The 22,473-nt window shown below is 39.4% G+C and overlaps 1 protein-coding gene across 1 annotated transcript; it reads right to left on the reverse strand.

The window, feature by feature from the left end:
- Window positions 1-1,862: 1,862 nt before the first annotated feature.
- Window positions 1,863-19,807, reverse strand: RBAK (RB-associated KRAB zinc finger). Its single transcript, XM_012731750.1, has 5 exons — window positions 19,420-19,807; window positions 18,454-18,512; window positions 8,214-8,340; window positions 7,852-7,947; window positions 1,863-5,031 (listed from the first exon to the last, which is right to left on the reverse strand). Exons 2-5 carry the CDS (start codon window positions 18,466-18,468, stop codon window positions 3,116-3,118), a joined length of 2,154 nt encoding a protein of 717 aa, XP_012587204.1. The 5' UTR covers window positions 18,469-18,512; window positions 19,420-19,807; the 3' UTR covers window positions 1,863-3,115.
- Window positions 19,808-22,473: the final 2,666 nt, after the last annotated feature.

Raw genomic sequence — 22,473 nt, forward strand, 5'->3', positions numbered from 1 at the left:
CCTAGAGTTAGATATAGAAAATGACCAGCACCAGGTTAAGTACCCCCCCTTTCAGCCTTGGCCAAAGCTAGGTACTATTTCTATCTGCACAGATCAGTTCTGCCTGTTCTTATACATTAGATGGACTCATACACTGTTTGCTCATCTGGATTCCTTTCAGTAGTTTGTGAAACTGTATTATTGCAAGTACTTAAGAGTTCATTCACCTTCATAGCTTTACATTATTCAGTAGTGGAAATATACTATTGAAGTTCATTCATCCTAATAGGCCTTCAGATCTGTTTTTGGCATTTTTATGCTGTAAATATCCTAGTACTTCCTTTGGTGGCTATCTACATGCCTGGTTGACTTGTATGTACAGTTCTGCTAGGTTTGGGTTAAAAGGGTAAAAACAATATGGTTATAACAATTGGCAATATCACCAGCAGTGTAGAAGAGGAAAATTTTCCTCTAATACTTGCCAAAATCAGGTGCTTTTACTTAAACCAGTTAGTACCACGAGGTGTTTTAAATTTGCACTTTCCTGATTACTAATAAAATTTATATACTTTTCATGTTATTTGCCAGCTAGGTACCTTTTTTTGTTGATGTTTAAGTTCCTCCCCTAATTTTAATCTTTTCCTTCTTCATTTGTAGGTGTTTTTTTGGTGAAGTATAGGATTACTGCCTGTGTTTGCAAGTAGTTTCATTGGAACATAGTGATGTTCTTTTGTTTACACATTATGTAGTCTGCTTCCACAGGGTAAAGTTGAGTGACAGAGAAGCATCTAGCTTTCAATGTCCAAAATACTATCAGCCTCCTTACCAAAGATTTACCAACCTCTTTTCTACTATACTTAAGTCTCGTGTCATATATGTGAATTGTAAACATTTACATGGCTTACCTTAAGTTTTTCTTAGTTTTAAAGCAATATATCCCAATCAAAATGTTCATGGTTTAGTGTTTTTTGACCCTATTTTACATTTCACAATTAGACCTGTGATTCACCTCAGCTGACCTTTTTATCATGAAACCTATTAGAAAACATCTTTTCCCCTATCAACTGCATTATCACTTTCATCAAAAATCATTATGTATGCCTGCTTCCAGAATCTTTCTCTCACTGGTCAATTTATCTTTGTGCCAAAATCATGCTATCCTAATTTAAATCACATTATAAGATGTCACATTACATGTCATTATTTGGCAATTTAAACTCTCTAGGATTGTATATTCTAGAACACAGCCTCACCTATTATTGGCATTTTGAATTTTATCATGGATTTAAGAATTAGTTTAATTTCAATTAATTTTCTAGGACTTCAACACTGCATTGAAAATATGGATTAGGGAAAGTGATTTTTTTTGATTGTCTTAGAACCCATAACCAAGATATATCCCTGTCAGTTTTGTAATTTTTTTTCTGAATAGTTCTTGAAAATATGTTGTTAGGCAAATTTTCCTCTAAGCACTTGAAGATTTTCTATGCTGCTGTAAGTGGTATTGCTTTTTAAACTTCCATTTCCTATGTTCATTGTTGGTATCTTAAGAATTTTTAACTTAATAAAGCCATGCCATCTGCAAGTAATTTTTACTTTTTCTAATTCTCATGTGTTTTCTTTTTCTTCTCTTACTTTCTGAGCTAGGGCCTTCTTAACAATATTGAATAAAGTTAGTCAGAGGAGATATCCTTCTCTATTTTCAGGGGAGAAAACTTTGTTTCACTGCCATACTATTTTGTTATAATTTAAGTTGCTCATTATCCAAGTGAAAACATTCCTTTCTATCCATGGTTTGCTAAAAACATAGATGGATGGTGACTTTACCACATGATCTCCTGTGTTACATGAACTAAGGATTTTTTTTTTGGGGTGTTAAGACACGGTCCAGGAATAAGACCCATTTGATCAGTTCTAACCATTTCCCAGAAGAAGAAACCCATCTTTAATTTACTGACCCAATATGGGGCCATGTACCCACTATAAACAAGTTACTGGAAATTATAATGAATTCATGATGGACTGAGACTTTTTAGGCTGTATCTTGTGTTCTGTCAAGAAAGACGGACACCAAAACACTTCCAGCAAAAAGTGAGGAGGAAAACAGTGCATTCGTGAACCAAATAGTCTGCTGGAACTTTGTATTAACTTTTTCAAAATGTTGGGAGTAAGAGGCAGTGTACAAAATGACACCATATTCCTACCAAATAAAAGAGCAGCTAAAACATCTGAATTACATAATAGTGGCATACTGCACAAATTTGTGGGTTAACAGAGTAATGTGAGATCTGTGCACTTTATAGAGTATGAATATAGGTGTCCTTTTGTTAAAATATTCAATTCCAATTATCTATGTAGCCTATGAAAATATTCTAAAAATTCTTTTTTGCTCAAATGCAGTTAAAAACTTTACAAAACCACTGCCTCCCCTACTGATGGGGGCATTCATTAAAAACCCATTGTAAATACCTCTAAAGAATAGAAAATTGGATATTTAACTAATTTGTACCTACCACACAACTCACCAACAATATCCCATTAATAAATGTTGTCATCTTAACATTCAAATTATAATGCTGTCTTTTCACATATTTAAATCTGCACTTACACAAAATTGCATAGAATTGCTATTAGACTGCATTTTAAAAACTGCATTTGATAAACTGCAATACATGTATTCACTATGACTGTCTTCATTATCAACTTCTGATTTTAGAACTTCATCCTGTACAGTGGTTTATCTAGAGCTGACAGCTTCTGATATCTTGCCTAGAAACATTTGATGTTCCATCTGAAATATGGCTTGTAGTATAACAATTTCCAAGACAATATATTTTTCACATTCACCACTTGGATTTTGCCTTGGTATGACTCCCTGATATATAATTTGAACCAAAATAAATATTAAATATTCATAAGGTTTTACTACTGCATAAATTATTGTCCATTGAGTTGTAGGGTCCTGCTGAAGTCTTTGTTCATTGCTATTTTTAGGGATTCTTCTCTATGAAAACTCAGATTAAAATGAGTCTAACGCCTACATGCTTTTCTGTTCACAAAAACACTCTCAAACAGATATCTGATTCCCTGTTGGATTTCCCATATTTATTGTATGCAGAGGGTTTTTTAAATGACTTCACAGGAGGTTTTCCACATCAAGTATGTTCATATTACCCCTCCTATGAATTCTCTGATGGCTATTGAAAGCTGATCTGTGGTGAAATTTTTTCCCACATTCATTACATTCATAGGGTTTCTCTCCTGAATGAGTTCTATAATGTACAGTGAGGTATGACTTCTGAGAAAATACTTTTCCACATTCATTACATTCATAGGGTTTCTCTCCTGAATGGCTTCTATAATGTACAGTGAGGTTTGACATCCGAGAGAAGACTTTTCCACATTTACTACATTCATAGGGTTTCTCTCCTGAATGAATCCTATGATGTATAGTGAGATAAGACTTCTGAGAGAAGAATTTTCCACATTCATAACACTCATAGGGTTTCTCTCCTGTGTGTACTCTCTGATGTCTAAAGAGGGATGAATTATGGGAGAAGGTTTTTCCACATTCACTACATCTATAGGGCTTCTCTTCTGAATGACTTCTATAATGTACAGTGTAGTATGATAACTCAGAGAATAATTTTCCACATATATTACATTCATAGGACTTTTCTCCTTTTGGTAATGACTGGTGCCCACTTAAGGTTGTGTTTTCAAGGAAGGTTTTTCCACATTCATTACATTCATAGGGTTTATCTCCTAAAGGAATTGTGTGATGTTCAGGGGAATATGAAAACTGTCTGAGCTTTCCACATTCACTACATTCATGGGGTTTCTCATCTGTGTGCACTTTCCGATGTCTAATGAAGGCAGAATTTAAATTGAAGGTTTTGCCACATTCATTACATTCATAGGGCTTCTCCTCTAAGTGACTTCTATAATGTATAGTGAGGTATGATACCCGAGAAAAGAATTTCCCACATTCACTACATTGATAGGGTTTCTCTCCTGTGTGTATTCGCTGATGTGTAATAAGAGTAGACTTTCGGTAGTAGGATTTCCCACATTCATTACACTTATAAAGCTTCTCGCCTGTATGTGTTCTCTGATGATCACTGAGAGCTGACTTGCGGGAGAAGGATTTCCCACATTCATTACATGGATAGGGTCTCTCTCCTGAATGATTTCTCTGATGCAGAGTCAGGTGTGTCTTTTGGCAGAAGGTCTTTCCACATTCATTACATTCATAGGGTTTCTCTCCTGAATGAGTTCTCAGATGTTGGGTGAGATGTAACTTCTGACAGAAGGTTTTCCCACACTCATTACACTTATAGGGTTTCTCCTCTAAGTGTGATCTCCGATGTACAGTGAGTGTTCCCTTTTGGCTGAAGGATTTTCCACACACATTACACTCATAGGGCTTCTCTCCTGTGTGAGCCCTCTGATGTATAATAAATTTTGACTTTTTACAGAAGGATTTCCCACATTCACTACATTCAAAGGGCTTCATTTCTATTTGTGATCTCTGGTATACATTAAAATCTGACATCTGGATGAAATCTGACTCAGACCCATTCCATTCATAGGGTTTCTCTTCCATATAAGTGCTTTTATGAGTAATGAAAACAGTTTCATTGTCTAAGGCTTCTATGCAGTCACTGAATTCAAAGGGTTTCTCTAAAACGTTAATTTTCTGAAGAATGTTTTCTTCACTTTGAGAGCAAGCTTCTCTGTTTTGATTAAATTCGTAAGGTTTCTCTCCATACGTTTTCCCACATTCACCACACTCATTAGGTTTTTTTCTTGCATAGCTTCCATCACTAATAATTAATTCTGAAGTAGATTCTAAGTTCTTTCTGCATGAGACACAATTATGAGATATTATGCTTGAAGGAACAAGGTTTGTTTCCACATTATATGTTTTGTCAAGTACATTCTGCCTCTCTTCAGTCAGGGTTTTGCTGTGGATGTAAACAGCTTGCTTAGCATGTCCACATTCATTTTCTTGGATTTCCTCTATCAGGTCATTTAACCTCCAGACTGCTTCTAAAAAGCAAGAAAGTCAAACAAACTTGTTATTATTAACACAATAATTAGAGAATAGTGGAACTCAAGTGTCCTACACAGGGGTAGGGCAGATATGGAAAGGGCAAACTTAACAGGACTCAGCATTATTGAAAAAAGAGTAAAATCACAATGAAAACAAATACCATTGTTATTTACAATATATTTAAGACTTTGGTAGAAAGGCAAAACAAACTCAAGAAATGATGAACACAGAATAAAGTCATTGAAAGAGAGCTAGATCCTGCAGAAATGGGAGGATTCTGAGCAAATGGGGCCAGTGGGAGAAAAATTCTGGGGTGGATATTCAAAGGAAATATTCAAATATATTATGGATATGATAGAAACAGAGTTATGGAGGATTATTATATTAAACCATTGCTATTACTTCATATTACGAATGCCACAGTAACAGCCTCACTGTTCTAGACCCTTCTAAAATCTCTGCCTTTCTATTTTGCACTTAACTGCAAATAAAAAATCCAAAGTTCCAATTTCCTCATGTTTAGAGATAGCCCCAAAACCGGGTTCCCAGTTTTTTGAATTTGTTCTTACATTAAATTTTAAAACAGCTTTAACACAAAGTTGTATAACATACATGGAAATATCAATATTTCACATGAAAGCTGAATTTTAAACTAGTTCAAACAGCTATGATCTTCCCTAACAAAAACCTGCACTTGTGGACATACATGACGTTTCCTATTTTCTTTGCATCTCTCTATCATTATAAATTAAAGTTCCTGTTTAATCAAATCAGGCACTTTTGGGTTCCAACCTAATGCCTATCTGCTGTAATAGATCCTATAATTCCAACTAGTTCAGAATAAATATTCTCTTCATGGGTAAATAATAAAGCTCCTCAGTGAACAAAAAAATCTACTGAATGCCTACTGTGTGTTACATATCAAAGCAGAGTAAGAAGATGCTCCTCTTCATGAAGGATTATAATTCTAGTAGGGAAAGCATAAGGAATAAATATAAATCAAACCATATCAAAGTACATAACCATGTCTAACTTTTGTGGTAATAATGACTAAGTGGAACAGAAAGTTAATGGAAGGGAAAGACTGAGTGATTAATGAATACTGATGGAAACTTCTAAGAGAAACCAAACTTCTCAGCTTTAATTTAAGGACAAAGTTCTAATGGTTCTATTGTACAACAATTTGAATTTGGCTAACACCCCAAACTGTGTACTCATATAGGGTCAAAGTGATAAATTTTATGTTATATATTTTTTATAATTAAGGAAGGAAGGAAAGAAGGAAAATCTTATGTAAAATACATAAGAAAGGGACAATAACTTAGAGGACATCTGGAAATCTAGATTAAGTGTAATTTAACCAGAGTTTTGGGAAATAGGATCTTAATTTTAATAGGTAACATTGTTTGTGCCTTATTGTGTGGGATCTCAAAAGAAAGTGTAAATTCCATTTAAGAAGTAAGTGAACAGTCAGAGGCTCATTTCATAGTCTAGTGATTAGGTCCACTAGAGGCTTCAGATGAGATTTTGCAAACAGGATTCATTATAATCCATTTATGAGATAGTACTGTTTATGTCGGTGTCATAAGAAACTGAGAACAAGCCGGGAAAAACTGAAGGCATTTCACAAAAGACAAAAGACAAAAACCAGGAAAATACGATTGGTACAATAAATAAAGGGAGGTGAGCAAAAGGTATAGAACTCATGATTTTGTAGAGTTTATAGTTTATCATGAGACTTTCTGAGAAAGAAGGAAGTGGCTTAACAGAGCAATCCCTGTTAAGTAAAGCACTCACAGGTAGTCAGTGTCAGTGTGGATGGGCAACAGATATATAAGTTTAAAAAAAGCTTTAAAAGTTAAGCTTTTTAAAGGTTTATCTAAAACTAAAGAAGTAGAGAACAGGTTCTGTGTGGCACTGCTGAATAAGACAAGAGAATGACTCAAATTCACTTATGAAATAAACCTCCCTCAGCATCTACTGTGGACACTGGAATGGATAGATACACAAGACATGAATGAGCAGTGGGGAAAGAGGAAGTCAAGTTTATGTTGCGTCATCCAACTGAGGGTAGATTTCAAGGATGGAGATTAGCACTTCTAAATGAAGTGCAGTGCTCACTGTGGGAAGGGGACCATGACTTCCCAAGTTAAGGGGAGGACAGGATTTGCCTACCTGAGCACACGGGGAAGTGATACATGAGGCATTTCACAGCAAGGCAGGGAAAAAATGGAAGATAAAAAGAATAAACATCAGAGTCTCAAAGTTCACTTTTCTGTTAGGCTTTTGAAAGCCTGATGATAGGGAGTTGGTAAGTTACTAACAATAGAAGAGAAAAAGCAAGTAGGGGGATTCACAGCATTGACAAGCAAGAAAATCCCTTCACATGTAAAACATAAGAGCTGATGCATATGTGGAGGGAAAGTGCTATCTGGGTAGTGGGAGGTGTGGTCTGTGACATTCAGGGCACATCTACACATACCTGTTAAAGTCACTCCCAAAGGTCTCGGGTGGCTGTTTTTAAAATGTAATATTCTTCCCTCCCTGGTGGTGCAACGGGTTAGGATGCAGCACTGTAAGCTAGCACAACTGCTTCAGTGCCAGTTCAATCTCCGCCCTGGATGTGACCCACATGGCGTAGGAGACTTATCCTGACCCGCCCACTGCTCCCCTTCATCGATCTTCCTGTTCTGTTTCCCACTCTGCTGTCTCTGGTGAATCCTTTCACCACCCCTGTACCTCTGACCTGTACCCCAGTTCTGTATGCATAAATAAATAAAGTCTTTTTTAAAAAATGTAATATTCTGCTAACTTACCTGGATGAGTCTGATTTGGGAATTCCCCTTCTGCTACCCAGGGCTCTTCCCCCTGCTCCAACTTGACAATCACATTTGGTTTGGTGCTGTCATACCCTGTGAATGAGAATGGAGATGTTTGTGGCCCAGCTGCTAAGCTTCAGGATCTCTGAGCAGAAGATGCTGCCTCAGAGGCTGCATGATATAAAGGCTTATATTTCACCTTATCAAAATTAAAACCTTTAGGTGGAGCAAAGATAACATAAAATATCTACCTAGTTTAAAAGGAACTAAAGGTCTTATCACTTATTTCTTAAAACCTAGGATAAAATCATGAAGTTGCAAGTCTCAAGAGAAAAGCAATTCAGAAAAGCTGTCCTCACCCATGAAAACAAGATGGTTGTAGTTCTCCAACATCACATCCCTGTATGTTGTCCTCTGCTCAGCATCTAGCTGCTGCCACTCTTCCTGGGTGAAATTCACAGCAACATCCTTAAATGACACTGATCCCTGTAGTAGCACATGATCAGGATTAGGTGACACAAAGAAGATATACAAACAAGAACTTAGTAAGCTGAGTGGTAACATTAACTATGAACACATACTGTTCACCTGCTATGATTATGGAAGAAAAACAACCACATTAGGAATACATCGCCCTTGGGTTCTTCAGGTGAAAAAAACAAAAAAAAAAACCCCCGAAAACCCTGAGTTCTCATTTTATGACTGAACAAGCTTTTGGGGGCAATATGAGTAAAGCACCATTCTCACCCTCAGAAACCTGTAGTCTGGTGAGATACCCATGTAAATAAACATATTCATCTTGTTCCTTTTTATTTTCTTGAGTAGTCTTTGCTGGTTGGCCCTCTTTTACTGCTGGGCCTTTTCATGCTGGTGTACCTCAGGATTCTGTGTCTGGTCTTCTTAATAAGCACCATGCATAGCCACTGCAGCACGAGTTCAATTCTAACCCAGAGAGCTGGCCCACATGGCGCAGCAGATCTCTCTTGCTCAGACTCTCCTGAGTAATGTATTTTGGTTGATCTGCCTATCCTGCTCCCCACTCTGTCTGGTGAATGCTCTCACCCTCCCCTACTCTGGCCTACACCCAGCTCTTGTATGAATAAATCTTTTGAAAAAAATCAAAAACAAGAGAGGAAAAGTATTTTAATTTTGTGGTCCCAGAGTAATAAGTACCAAGGCAAAAACTGACATACTGCTGATAGTTTAGAGCTTGGGAGTAAAGTCAATTCTAATTCAAGAACATGAACTGAACCATACACAATTACTTTCCTGTCTCAAAAGCAAACGTCCCAATTCAAAAAAATATAGTTAAAAAAATATATAGTTACCAAAAAGCACTGGAACACAGAGGTACTAACAGCAGGACTTTCTCTGAGTAAGTCCTGGAGTATGGAGTAGGGTCAAAGGTAAGAAATCAGAGCCACAGAACATACAACTTCATGAGGGGTAGATGTTGGCTGCAGCAAAAGAGAATTGCAGACTCTGCAAGTGAGTCCTTAAAAAGCGACAGGTCCACCAAGAGGCTTTGGGTTCCTGTGGAGTGCAGAGTGACTGGCTAAAAAACAATTAACTACTCAGGAGTACCTGAGCCTCTCGAGTGGCTCCCTTCTTTTAGTACAAAGAGCAGCCAGATGAAGGCAGAACTGAGAACTGTAACCAGATACAGAGTAAAGGAGACCACACTTCAGACCTCCAGAATCAGGGTGACCACATACTCATTGTCTAAACAGTGAGCCTGGGATAAGTGCTGCACCAGATGGGATGCCAGGAACACACGTTTAATGCAAGGCTAGCTCAGGTAGGTCACTTGTGTTGCGACACGGACTCTTAGGAAACTAGTCAAAATGCAAAGCAACTGACCTAAGAAACTTAACCTTGTCTACCAACTCACTATCAGTTCCCTACAAGTCTGTGCATCAGAAGATACAATCTTTAAATAGAAGGAAAATACAGCACTTGGGGTGGGAAAAAATACCTGAAAATCATGTATCTGAAGGGACTGATATCAATATAAAGAGAACTCAAAAAACTCAATGACCAAAAAAAAAAAAAATCGAATTCAAATATGGGCAATGTTTCTTTTTATTTTATGCTGACAACTGTTTTATTTTCTTTCTTACATCATTGTTTATTTCTGTAATTAGACATTTCTCCAAAGAAGATATGCAACTGGTCAAAAAACACATGAACAAATGTCCAATATCATTAACTGCCAGGGAAACAATAATCAAATCTATGAGCTGGCCCCTCCTAACCCATAAGAATGGCTGTTATCGGGCCCTCCCTGGTGGCACAGCAGGCTAAAACACAGCACTAAGAAGCTAAAGCCACTTCCACATGAGTTCGATCCCTGCCTGCCCTGGAGGTGACCACATTGTGAGGCAGACCTCTCCTGACCTGCCCGCTGCTCCCCTCAGTAGTGTACTTGGTGGATCTGCCTGTTCTGCTCCCCACAGTCTCTGGTGAATCCTCTCACCCTCCGCATCTCTGGCCTGTACCCCAGTTCTGTTTGAATAAATAAATAAATCTTAAAAAAAAAAAAAAAAAAGAATGGCTGTTATCAAGCCAGAAAAGAAAAGGAAAAATTATGGATGGTTTCACTCATAGCAGGAGTATAAGGGACCAGGTAAGAAAATAATAATAATAATAATGAACAACTATATATACCACATTTCATGGGGATGGAGTGGGAAATGGGATCAAAATCAGTGGGGGGAGGGAAGTGCACTGGACTATGGTAATGGCACACTGGTGATCTGGTGATGGGAAGCCCATGGGGATTACAACTGAGATGGGAAAAGGCACAAAATGATGTAAAAATAAACTATTATTTAAAAAATGCGCGCACACAAAAAAAAGAATGGCTATTATCAAAGTAAACAACAAAACAGGAAATTACAAGTGTGATAGAAATTGCAACCCTACGGTGGGGTCGTGCAAGCACTACTGTAGGAATGTAAAATGTCAGCTGCTATGAAAAAGTTTGGTAGATCCTCAAAAAATTAAAAATAGAGTTATTTTAAAATCCAATAATTCCAGTTCTGGAATTGAAAGCAGGATCTCAAACAGGTATTTGTACACTCGTGCATAGGAGCATTATTCACAACAGCTAAAACATAGTAGTAATTTAGTGTTTACTGATGGGTGAACAGAAGCAAAATGTGGTCTATTCATTCTGTTACAGGGCAGGGAGGGGGCACCCCAGAATTCCTAAGCCTGTCTGCTCTAAATAGGTTCTGCCATCTGTCTCATCAAGACAAAACATATAAGACCTTTAATGGAAAGGAACTTTAATACAATCAGTGTGCAATACAGAAAAGTTTCCAATTCAAGGACCCAGAGTTACCCATGCCTGCGTGGGTAAAATCTACCCAAACAGGATTGGCCCAAAGCAAGGCCAAATGAGCTTATACAATCTTTATCTATGAAATTAATGACCTTCAAGGTTAGTCAATCAAGAAGGAGTCAGAGGAGTTTGAATAATGACATGATAATAGTGATATATGTTGACAAATCAGTAAAATAAATTACATACGAATACCACTTAGATGAAACACAGCTATTCAAAAGAAATTATTAGCAAACATCACCACAATATGGAATTGAATACTGACTATGTAATAGCTAAATGGAACTTTAAGAATACAGAGTATTGGGTCCTCCCTGGTGGCACAGTGGGTTAAAGCACACTAAGAAGCTAAAGCCACTTCAGCATAAGTTCGATTCCCAGCCCCGGAAGTGACCCACATGTTACAGCAGACCTTTCCTGACCTGCCCGCTGCTCCCCTCAGCAGTGTATTTTGTCAATCTGCCTGTTCCGCTCCCTACTCTGTCTCTGATGAATCCTCTCTCTGCCCCTGTACCTCTGGCCTATACCCCAGTTCTGTATGTATAAATAAATAAATCTTTAAAAAAAATACAGAGTATTTAGATATTTGCGAACCCACTACTAAAAATTGCCATTTAATATAGCTAAGAAAAAAATCTCATACCTCCAAAGATTAAGAGAAACTTTTGATGAAATTTAAAATACATTTTAAAAATACCCAAGAAATCCGGGGGGGTGGGGAGGGAAGTGCCTGGGATTATGGTGATGGCACACGGGTGACTTGGTGATGGGAAACCTGCGGGGATTACAATTGAGATGGGGGAAAAAAATGTACAAAATGATGTAAAAATAAACTGATATAAAATAAAAAAAATACCCAAGAAAATAGAAATTGGTGGATACTTCATTAACATAAATATATGAACAATATACAATTACATATTTAATATGCAGTGTCTAGTATATACAAGTATATAACATGTATATATCTCAATCATACAGAGTACATATATAAACTCTGTTAAGCTTGCAAATATACACACATTTATGCCTCAGTCCAAAAGTCAGGATTATATTTAATGGGGAAACACATTACCACTAAGCTCAGAAACAAGCCAAATGCTCACTAGCTCCTGTTATAATAAGAGAAAGTAAAGCTATTTCTATTTGTAGATGGTACATTATACCTAGAAAACTCAGAAATGACAATGAAATCAACGCAATAAGAGAACTATTAGATAGGTAACAGGACATATAAATAATACATATGAATCAATAATCTTACTACATAGAAAAAGAGTAAAAAAAATATAACTTGGGTGTATACAGTTTACAGCAGCAACAGAGAAAATAAAACTCTTAGCAAGAAATGTACAAAGCCTGCAATAGGAAACACTTCTGACTAACCAAGAAATAGACTTCAACAAGTGGAATGAAACTTGTACTTGGATAGGTCAACGTAATCCAAAAGCTTTACAAGTATGTGATCCCAATTAAAACACTGAGAAGTTTTTCTGGAACTAGACAAAATAAAACTAAAGTTCAAAAAAAACACTGAAGTTTTATGAGGAGGGATAAAAAAAAAATAGCTGGGAAAAGCTCCAACAAAAGAAACTGTGGAGGGGGCTAACACCACCAGATTTAAAACTACCTTGTTATAGATTAAGTTGTTTGTACTGGCACAAGAATAGAGAGAGAAAAGTGGAACAGAACACAAAATCTAGAAAGACTTTTATAATTACATGACAAGTTACATGGTTATGATTCTGGAATCATAATATAAACAGTGGATATGTGTTTTAATAAATGGTGGATACTTCACTAACATAAACATATGAACATATGCATATGATTACATATTTAATATGCAGTATGTCTAGTATATACAGATATATAACATATACACACATTTATTCAAATTATCTGAATTTGAATAAAAATCCCTATCTTACACCATAAAGGAATAAATGCCAATTGCATCAGTAATCTAAATATGAAAACTGAAGCCAACAGGAAAAAGTCATGGTGAATTTTCTATAACCTTGATATGAAAGAAAGTTTTCTATGACTCCAAATATAAGCAGTACAACTTCTACTTTCATCAAAATAAACAGAGATTGAATTTACCCTCCAATCTCACATAACACCTCCCTCCCCAGGGACAAAATAGAACACATGCCTGGTGATCAGCCAATGAAGGACTGTCAGTAACCTATCAGACCAGAAACAAACAAGGGGAGTCCCTCAGTTACTGTCTTGAGAGTTTCTAGGTCATGGAGCAGGGAGGGAGAGTCAAGTTGAAGAGAAAGAATTGAGAAGTTGGGGGACATAGGTAAGAAAGTATGATCCATTAAAAAAACAATCAATTGAAATGGACCTAGAGCTGAAATGGATGTCACAATTAGCAGAGAGTGTCAAAATGGTTTACAACAATATTCCATATGATCAAAACAATTGAATAGAGACATGGAAGAAAGTAGAGAGAATTAAATGCTGTGGTGGTGGGCACAGTGTGGTAACATACAACTGAAGAATTGTGAACCTATATCAGGAAACCAAATACATTTTAAACAAATATTACCGCAATAAATTTTTTTTAAAAGACTCTTCATTGAACTTCTACATATAAAACTACAATACCTGAGATGAAAAGGACACTAGACCAGATTAAAAGCATTGCTGAAAAAAGTAAACATGAAGACCACACCAATAGAAACTGTGTAAGATGAAACACAGAGAAAAATAAATCAAAAGAAAAGGAATCCATTAGTGAGCTGTGGGCATCTTCAAGGTCTATGCAGATAGTGGGAACTGCTGAGGGAAAAAACTGAGGAAATGTTTTGGAGAAATGGTGGAAATTTTCTCAACATTGATTAAGAACTATAAAAGTACAGATCAAAGAAATTCAAAGATCCCCAAGCACAGGGATATTTAGGCATCGATACCAAGTCACAATTCAATAAACTGCTGGAAACCAGTGATAAAATACACCTCACAGCAAGAGAAAGGGAAGACATGCTGAGGGGAACTAAGATGAGGATGCCAGAGGATTCTCTCATAAACCATTTAAGCAAGGAGATAGCGTTGGAACACAGCTAAAGACTGAGGAAAGCCACATGGTTCCTTTATAAACGAAGGCCAACTACAACCTGACTGTATTCATAATCATATGACATGTAAGTAGTCCAAACACCCGAAATTGTCAGCATTGGGGTGAGAGATTGCCAAAATGGATGAGAAACAAAATCATTTACATGCCACCGATGACAAATACACTTTAATATAAAGATGCAAACAAATTAAAAGGATAGATAAGGTATACCAGGACAACACAACTCAAAAGAAAGCTTACTGGCAATATTAATGTTAAAAAGAACTACTTGATACAGTACAGAATGTTACTAGGGATAAAGGGGGCCATTTCACAAGGGCAAGGTAGCTATCAAGAAAAATTTTTTTAAAATATATATGTATTTAATAAAATACCCAAAGCAAAAACTGATAGAATGTCAAAGAGAAACACCACAAACTGCAGATTTTAATACCCCTCTCTCACAACTGATTAGACAACAGGCAGAAAATCAGCAAGAATATAATACACCTCAACAACACTACCAAACAACTGGATCTCATAGATTTTATAGAAAACTCCAACTGCCAAGCACAGAACAGGCAATCGTCTCAAATGCACATGGGACTTTAATGAGAGAGAATTTTAATGCTGAGCCATAAATTTAACAGGAAGTATTATGGAACTCTAAATTCAAAGAATTCTATAAAACAATTGGCCTATATTCCTAAGTATTATAATGCGGCAATTGAGAACTTGTTCCTTATTGAACAGACATGAAAGCATGATAGCTACATGTGATTCCTGGCTTGGATCCTCTAACAGAAACTTAAATTGACTATAAAGGAAATTCTGGGTAAACTGGAAGATTAACTATATTAAAATTCTTATTCCAGGGTCTTCACTGGTGGCACAACAGGTTACGGCACAGCACTGCAGGCAAGTTGCAGCTACTTCAGTGCCAGTTCAATCCCCGGGCCCTGGAAGTGACCCACATAGCATGGCAGACCTTTCTTGTCTCACCTGCTGCTCCCCTCAGCAGTGTACTTTGTCTATCTGCCTGTTCTGCTCCCCACTCTGTCTCTGGTGAATCCTCTCACCATACCTGCATCTCTGGCCCTGGTGGTGCAGTGGGTTAAAGCACAGGCACTCAGAAGCTAAAGCCACTTCAGTGTGAGTTCGATCCCCAGCTTCGAGGTGATCCACATGGCACAGCAGACCTCTCCTGACCTGTCTGCTGCTCCCCTCAGCAGTGTACTTTATTAGTCAGCCTGTTCTGCTCCCCACTCCGTCTCTGGTGAATCCTCTCACCACTCCTGCACCTCTGGCCTGTACCTCAGCTCTGTATGCATAAATAAATAAATCTTTAAAAAATAAGTAAATATGGCCCTCCCTGGTGGCGCAGCGGGTTAAAGCACTGCACTGAGAAGCTAAAGCCATTTCCTCATGAGTTCGATTCCCGCCTGCCCCGGAGGTGACCACATGGCGTGGCAGACCTCTCCTGACCCGCCCGCTGCTCCCCTCAGCAGTGTACTTCGTCGATCTGCCTGTTCTGCTCCCCGCTCTGTCTCTGGTGAATTCTCTCACCCTCCGCATCTCTGGCCCAGTTCTGTACAAATAAATAAATCTTTAAAAAAAAAAAAAAATAAGTAAATAAAATAAAATCCTATTCCAATGTTACATTTCCTTAATTCAAAAAATGTGTCATATGTACATAAGAAAATATTCTTGATGTTTAGAAGTACAACCTGAGCCACAACAGGGTAAAGGGACATGACACATAACACCCACTCTCAAGTGGTTCAGAAAAACATATGTATATACTGAGAGAGGTAATGTGGGAAAATGTAAAAAGCTAGAGTATCTGAGAAAAGTTTACATGGGGGTTCTTTGTATAATACTTACAAACTCTACTGTAAATTTGGTATTTTCTCAAAATACAACTGAACAAAATAATATCTTGCTATTAAATATACTGGAGGTGGCCCTCCCTGGTGGTGCAGCGGGTTAAAACACTGCACTGAGAAGCTAAAGCCACTTCCACATGAGTTCGATTCCCGCCTGCCCCGGAGGTGGCCACATGGCATGGCAGAACTCTCCTGATCCACCTGCTGCTTCCCCTAGCAGTGTACTTAATAGATCTGCCTGTTCTGCTCCCCACTCTGTCTCTGGTGAAGCCTCTCGCTGCCCTTGAGCCTCTGGCCTGTACCCCAGTTCTGTATGTACAAATAATAAATAAATCTTAAAAAAAAAAAATATATATATATATATACTGGAGGAGGGGAGGTTTTGAAATGTCCCAAAAACCAATTTGAGGAGATTCTTTCTTGAACTAAATAAAGATGAACCACTTACATTAAATCAAATATAACAACTCTGATGTCCTGAAATACTTCAAACCCATGTAAACTCAGAGTTCAGAGTGAACAAAACCACCCACCCAGCACTGTCCTGGCAAGTATTTCAGTATTTCCTGTATGCACCTTAGGACCAAAACACAAGGAGATACTTGTCTTTAAGAGATGCTTACTAGCTAGTGAATGGAGTGGTAGAAGCTGCATGTAACAATTTTCTCTCTCCCAATGAACTACAGGTTCATTACAATGAACATCAACCACGTCGACACCACGAAACAAAGACAGGAAGGTAACATGCCTCCAAGAAGACACAGACAAATGCCACGTACAATACAGTCTTGTCAGAACAACTGAATGTTGTTCTGAATCTGAGTAATCTTCCAGATTTCACTGCCAATTTTACAAGGTATCCAGGGAATTTAAAAATAAAAGTTAAAATGGTAGCAATGCGAGCCCTCCTCGTGGTACAGTAGGTTAAAGCACAGCACTAAGAAGCTAAAGCCACTTCATCATGAGTTCAATTCCCAACCCCGGAGGTGACCCACATGGCGTGGCAGACCTCTCCTGACCCACCTCCGTTCCAGCAGTGTACTTTGTCAGTCTTCCTGTTCTGCTCCCCACTCTGTCTCTGGTGAAGCCTCTCACCACACCACACCTGCACCTCTGGCCTGCACCCCAGTTCTGTATGCATAAGTAAGTAAATCTTAAAAAAAAAAAAAAAAAAAAAAAAAGATGGCAATGCAACCAACCCAATCCAGACAGGTAAACTAAGGAAATCTAATTTCTTAAAAAAGAAAAATTGCAAAAAATGACAGAAAAAACATACAGGGGAATTTACTATTTAAAAGACTTAATCAACTGCAATGTATGAAAGTTACTTGTATCCTTATTGAAGAACAAATCAAAAATTGTTCCAAAAACTGTGACATGTGAATACCAGATAAGTATACAGCGAAAGAATGGTATTATGGATTATCCCCACCTCCTTTTTTTAGTCTCCTTATCACATAAAGACATGTAAAGAAATATTTACAGATGAATTGTTTAAAAGGTTAGAAGAAGATGAGACCCTGAGAAGATTTTATCAGTTTGGGAGCAACAGATGTCAAAGGAAGATGAAAGTGAGCAAAAACTGAAAATGCCCTCTGATTTGACTATAACTTGATCATTGCTAATCTTCACCCAAAGGCTGAGAAAGTGGTAAGGATACACCAAGACACTGAGAAATGAAATGGGAATGAGAAGTGAGAAAAACTTTAGAGAATTCCTTTGTGTATCCTTTTCTGTGCAACCCAAATCAACAGACTCACAAAAATATCTGAAGGATAAAAGGCCCAATTCCCTATGCGTTAGGTTTCATATCCTTGGATAAACAATAAAAATGGAAATGCATCTACTTGGATGACAAATTTTTCTTATCTAAAAAGATTAAACACACCCAGATCTCCTTGAGCAGAACTCTGCTCACATCAGCAACAAGTACAGACAACACTGCAGTTATCTGAGGATGCTATAAGGAAAGCTATCTACAGTTATGTGAACTTTAATGAAGAGATGTTTCCAAGTTCAAGAAAATCTTGAAAAACCCACAAGTACAAAAAGGTTTCTCCATATAGTCAGCACATATCATTTAATGGGTGGGATTCTTTCTTTTCCTATGACTGTCAATAAGTCCATTTCAATAACTCTAAACACATGGGGGAACTTGACAAAGATCTCAATGCTGATCTGCCACTCTTAACTATATTTTACATGATGTCTTTTATCAACTTCTGTGTTCCATTTTAAAGTAAGGCCTAAAATGCCTTACAAGACAATGTGAGGGACATTTAATACAAACTCACCTGGGATTCATTCATTTTCTGCTGCTCTTGAAAATGTCTACAAACTGTAAATGGTTGACCTAGAAAAGGAGTAGCAAATAAATGAAATAGTGAGTAATCTGGCCTTCCTGAGAAGGAATCTCCTGCAGAAGAAGCACCAAAGAAAGCACAACAAAATGACACCTGGTGAACAGCGAACAAGGGCAAAAAGTGACATTTCAAACATACACCTGAACCTTTTTAATTCCAACATAATATGATGAAATTAAATGTGTCACTCTCACTGGCAAATATAAACAATGACTTTTTTATTACAAATAAAAGGCACAAAAATTAAAAACTCCCAACATACAGCTCAAGTATTTTCCCAATGTCTCTTTAAATTGCTTAAGATCAAAGAAATACATGGATCTCAGAAAAATGGGATAAATGTGTATGAAACATACTTTTTTATTTTAATTATCTAAAATTGGTTTCCACTATCCATAAGAAAACAGCGGTGGGGTGGTGGCAAGACACTGGTCTGTGAGTTCCCTTGTTAGATATGTTAGATATCCCACCTGCATGGGATGACTCTGGACAAGTCACCTCCACTCTCAGACCCACAAGGCAGCAAGCAATAGCTTTTGCAGACACTACACTGTGAGTACACAGGGCAGAACACTTGGATCAGACAAGGGAGCTGATGAAGGCACGTTTACAATCTGCACAGGCCAAGAGGAGGAAGGGGTGTCAGGTGTGGAGTGGAGGAGTGAACAGAACACCCGAAGCACAGACGGGTGACCCACCTGTGCCGCCCAGAAACCTTGAATTCACAAGTCCCAAAGGAGGGCAGTCGGCCTCTGCCGTGCAACCCAGCCCCTCGATCTCCAAGAGACCCTCTCTGTGCACACTCCCGTGTCCTCAGCGTGGGACGGATCCTCCAGGTCCTGCACACTGCGGGCGAGAAGACCCACCCCTGCCTCCCGACCACAATCCAAGACCTACCCTTCTTCCGGAACTCGCTGTCTCCGCCCCAAGGCTCCGAGGGCTGCGAGAAGGGGGCTGCTCCTCCAGCGCGCTTCTGCCCCGGAGCTGCCCCCCCTCAATCCCCAAGGATCCGGCTCTGAGCCTCTGCGACAAACTCTCCAAGGAGCACAAATCGGTCTCTCGGAGCCACACCGCGCCGCGCGCCTTGCTCGGGCTCCGGTGGACGCCGACAGCCGGCCGGGCCCCGCCGTCCCTGCTCCGCTGGCCCAGCCGCAGGCTCCGGGGCTCACTCTCGGAGATCCCCGCTCGAGCCTCCGTCCGGCCCAAGCGAGTCCTTGCCCTAACAGGCCCGCACCTCTGGGTTTCGGCCGGGTCCGCCGGCGTACAGTCCTGCCGACACCGGGTCCCTCAGCCGTCGGAAGGCAGCGAGCGAAGGAAATAAAGCAAACGGTGACCTAGGCATGGACAGGAAGTGGAGACGCGCGGCGGCTCTGAGCGTGCGCGAACACGCACACGGGTCGCGGTGCACATGCGCAGGACGACACCGGAAGACATCCCTGTACCAAAACCTGAGAAGTACCAGACTCTTATTTCCCAAAAGTCTAGTAGGCGCTGTCAAGTTAGGGAAAATCTAAGAAGTCTGCTCCTCCTTGCGGTTAAGAGACTGACTATGAAATTGGCAGACCCCGCCTCCTCCGGGTCTCAGGCTCCTTAATGTAAGGGAACTTCATGGGGAGTCTTGCCTAAAGGCATCCTGGCACCGTACTAGTTAGTTGCCTTACTTTGTGAACTTAAGTCTTAGCATGTGTCTAGCACAACCATGATAAATAAGGGAAAGGTGTCTCATGTTCGTTTATGGTCGTGAGACTTTTTAAAAGATTTATTTATTCATACACAACTAGGGTACTTGTCAGAGGTGCAGGGGCGGTGAGAGACTTTACCAGAGACAGAGTGGGGAGCAGAACAGGCTGATCGATGAAGTACACTACTGGGGAGCTCCGGGCGGTTCAGGTTTGCCGCACCATGTGTATCACCTCCAGGGCTGGGAGTCAAACTCACATTGAAGCGACTGCGGCCAGCTTGCAGTGCTGTTCCCAACCCGTTGGGCCACCAGGGAGGGCCTAAGTAAAATATAAGTAAATAGAACTCAGTGATTACATAAATAAGGCATTAATTTCAGGCACCTGTCCTCCAGGTTATTTGCTTATAGTTCTTTCTTATGTTTGAGTCTGAGTTAGCCAATGAAGTAGCCATGCCTTTTCTGTGTTTAGTGGAAACTCATTGACTACCCCCAGCATGCATCTCCACCATCGGAAAATTCAGTTTTGCCTTCGTTTCCCCACTTACATACCTATTTCAGCATTCCTGATCTGCGATGTCTTTTTCTCAGATTCTCCTTTGAATAAGCGTTGTCAGCTTCCTCTTGAATCAAATAAAAACATTTAATATCTTTTTTATATCTGTAACAGTGATGATCTCACCCCATATTTAAGATCCCCTAACAGAGTCAGGAAAACTTCAAGAGTAATGCACCTGTTTACTACGATAATATGGTATACAGCAAACAGATCTCTCAAACACATTCGGCTTATGTGACAGCAAGAGCAGTCCACTCCCAACAGTGCCTTGAGCTTGGACTTTGGTGGTCAAAGCTCAAATAAGTGTCCTGGGGGTGGGAGGAAGGGAATGTAAAGGAGGTAGGAGTGGGTGGGGATAGTAGTGCACCACGAGGACACAGAGACCTGGAATTTGGGACCATCTTAGTATGTTCTGATGCTCCCATATGCCAAAATGCTTTCTTCCAATGATTTAGTATTCATGGTATCAACTCTCTTTTCCACTCATTTCTTTACAGTTATTCCTAATTCATCTGCCCTCTAGATTTTACTTCTATCACCTATTGGAATTGGAGGTTATGTAAAGGACTCCCATTAAGTTTAAAATCGTGACCACTGTGTATTTTTCCCTTGGGCCTGTGTGTTTGTTTGCCACAGACCATTCCCAGGAATGTGTGTCTTGCTGAATTCCAAAGTGTTATCTAGGTACCCAAGGGCTTTATATTCCTTCTACCCTGCCATTTTCCCCCCTCAATACCTACTCTCCTTGTCTCCTGCTTTAAGATCTGACATGGGACCTTCCTCATCTCATATTTTTTTTTAAAGATTTATTTATTTATGCATACAGAACTGAGGTACAGGCCAGAGGTGCATTTGCTGTGAGAGGGTTCCCCAAAGACAGATTGGGGAGCAGAACAGGCAGATTGATGAAGTACACTGCTGAGGGGAGCAGTGGATGGGTCAGGAGAGGTCTTCTGCACCATGTGGGTCACCTCCGGGGCCGGGGATGGAACTTGTACTGAGGCAGCTGCAGCGAGCTTGCAGACAGCTGGCCAAGTCATAGGGTGATAACTGACAGCAGAAGCCTGGGTTTCCTGATGTGTCCCCATGTACAGCCAGTCTGGAAAGTCCTCCCAGCGTGACCTTTTTTCATTCTTCCCAGAGTCAGAAACCTTGGAGCAAGTACACACCTGGAAGCCTTAATTCCAGGGTCCAGTTTTCCCCTTCCTTACCTAGATCTCTTGCCCCATCTTGATTCCCAACTAAGTTATCTTCTCCAAGTTTCTTCCAGCTTCTGGAGAAGGACCTTCTACACACCTACTTTGGTGAGCTGAGTTGGAGGGACACAGTCAAAAGTTCTGAGTCAGTTTTCTGTTGGAGGTCTTGATCTTCCTGTGGGGGAAGAAGAGGGATGCCCTGTGGCTCAAAGAGGCACACAGTGGGGTCAGATGTTTGACCCACCATGTTGACCCTTAAGAGGATCAGTGCTGGGGTTTAAACTCACACTGAAGGGCTATGGCTTGCTTGCAGTGCTGTGCTTTAACCCGCTGCACCGCCAGGAAGGGCTTTCCTTTCCCTTTTTTAAAGCATTTCCTCAAGAAAAATTGTATATAAGTAACTTCCTCCACCTTTTTCACCTGTACTTAAATCTCTTTAAAAGCTAAATAAGCCTCAGGCCAGCATTATAATCCAGGCCTGTTTTTCCTATGCATCTGACAGCCATCTCTTTGAAATG

The sequence above is a fragment of the Condylura cristata genome, unplaced genomic scaffold (assembly GCF_000260355.1).
Source record: "Condylura cristata isolate star-nosed mole 26May11 unplaced genomic scaffold, ConCri1.0 scaffold00032, whole genome shotgun sequence".
NCBI lineage: Eukaryota > Metazoa > Chordata > Mammalia > Eulipotyphla > Talpidae > Condylura > Condylura cristata.

What these genes read in the sequence shown, in the direction of transcription:
- RBAK (XM_012731750.1), bottom strand. An exon ending in CAACCATCTTGTTTTCATGG is followed by an intron (nt 7,948 to 8,213) that starts GTGAGGACAGCT and finishes TCTCATTCACAG; the next exon opens with GGTATGACAGCACCAAACCA. An exon ending in CCCAAATCAGACTCATCCAG is followed by an intron (nt 5,032 to 7,851) that starts GTAAGTTAGCAG and finishes CTTGCTTTTTAG; the next exon opens with AAGCAGTCTGGAGGTTAAAT.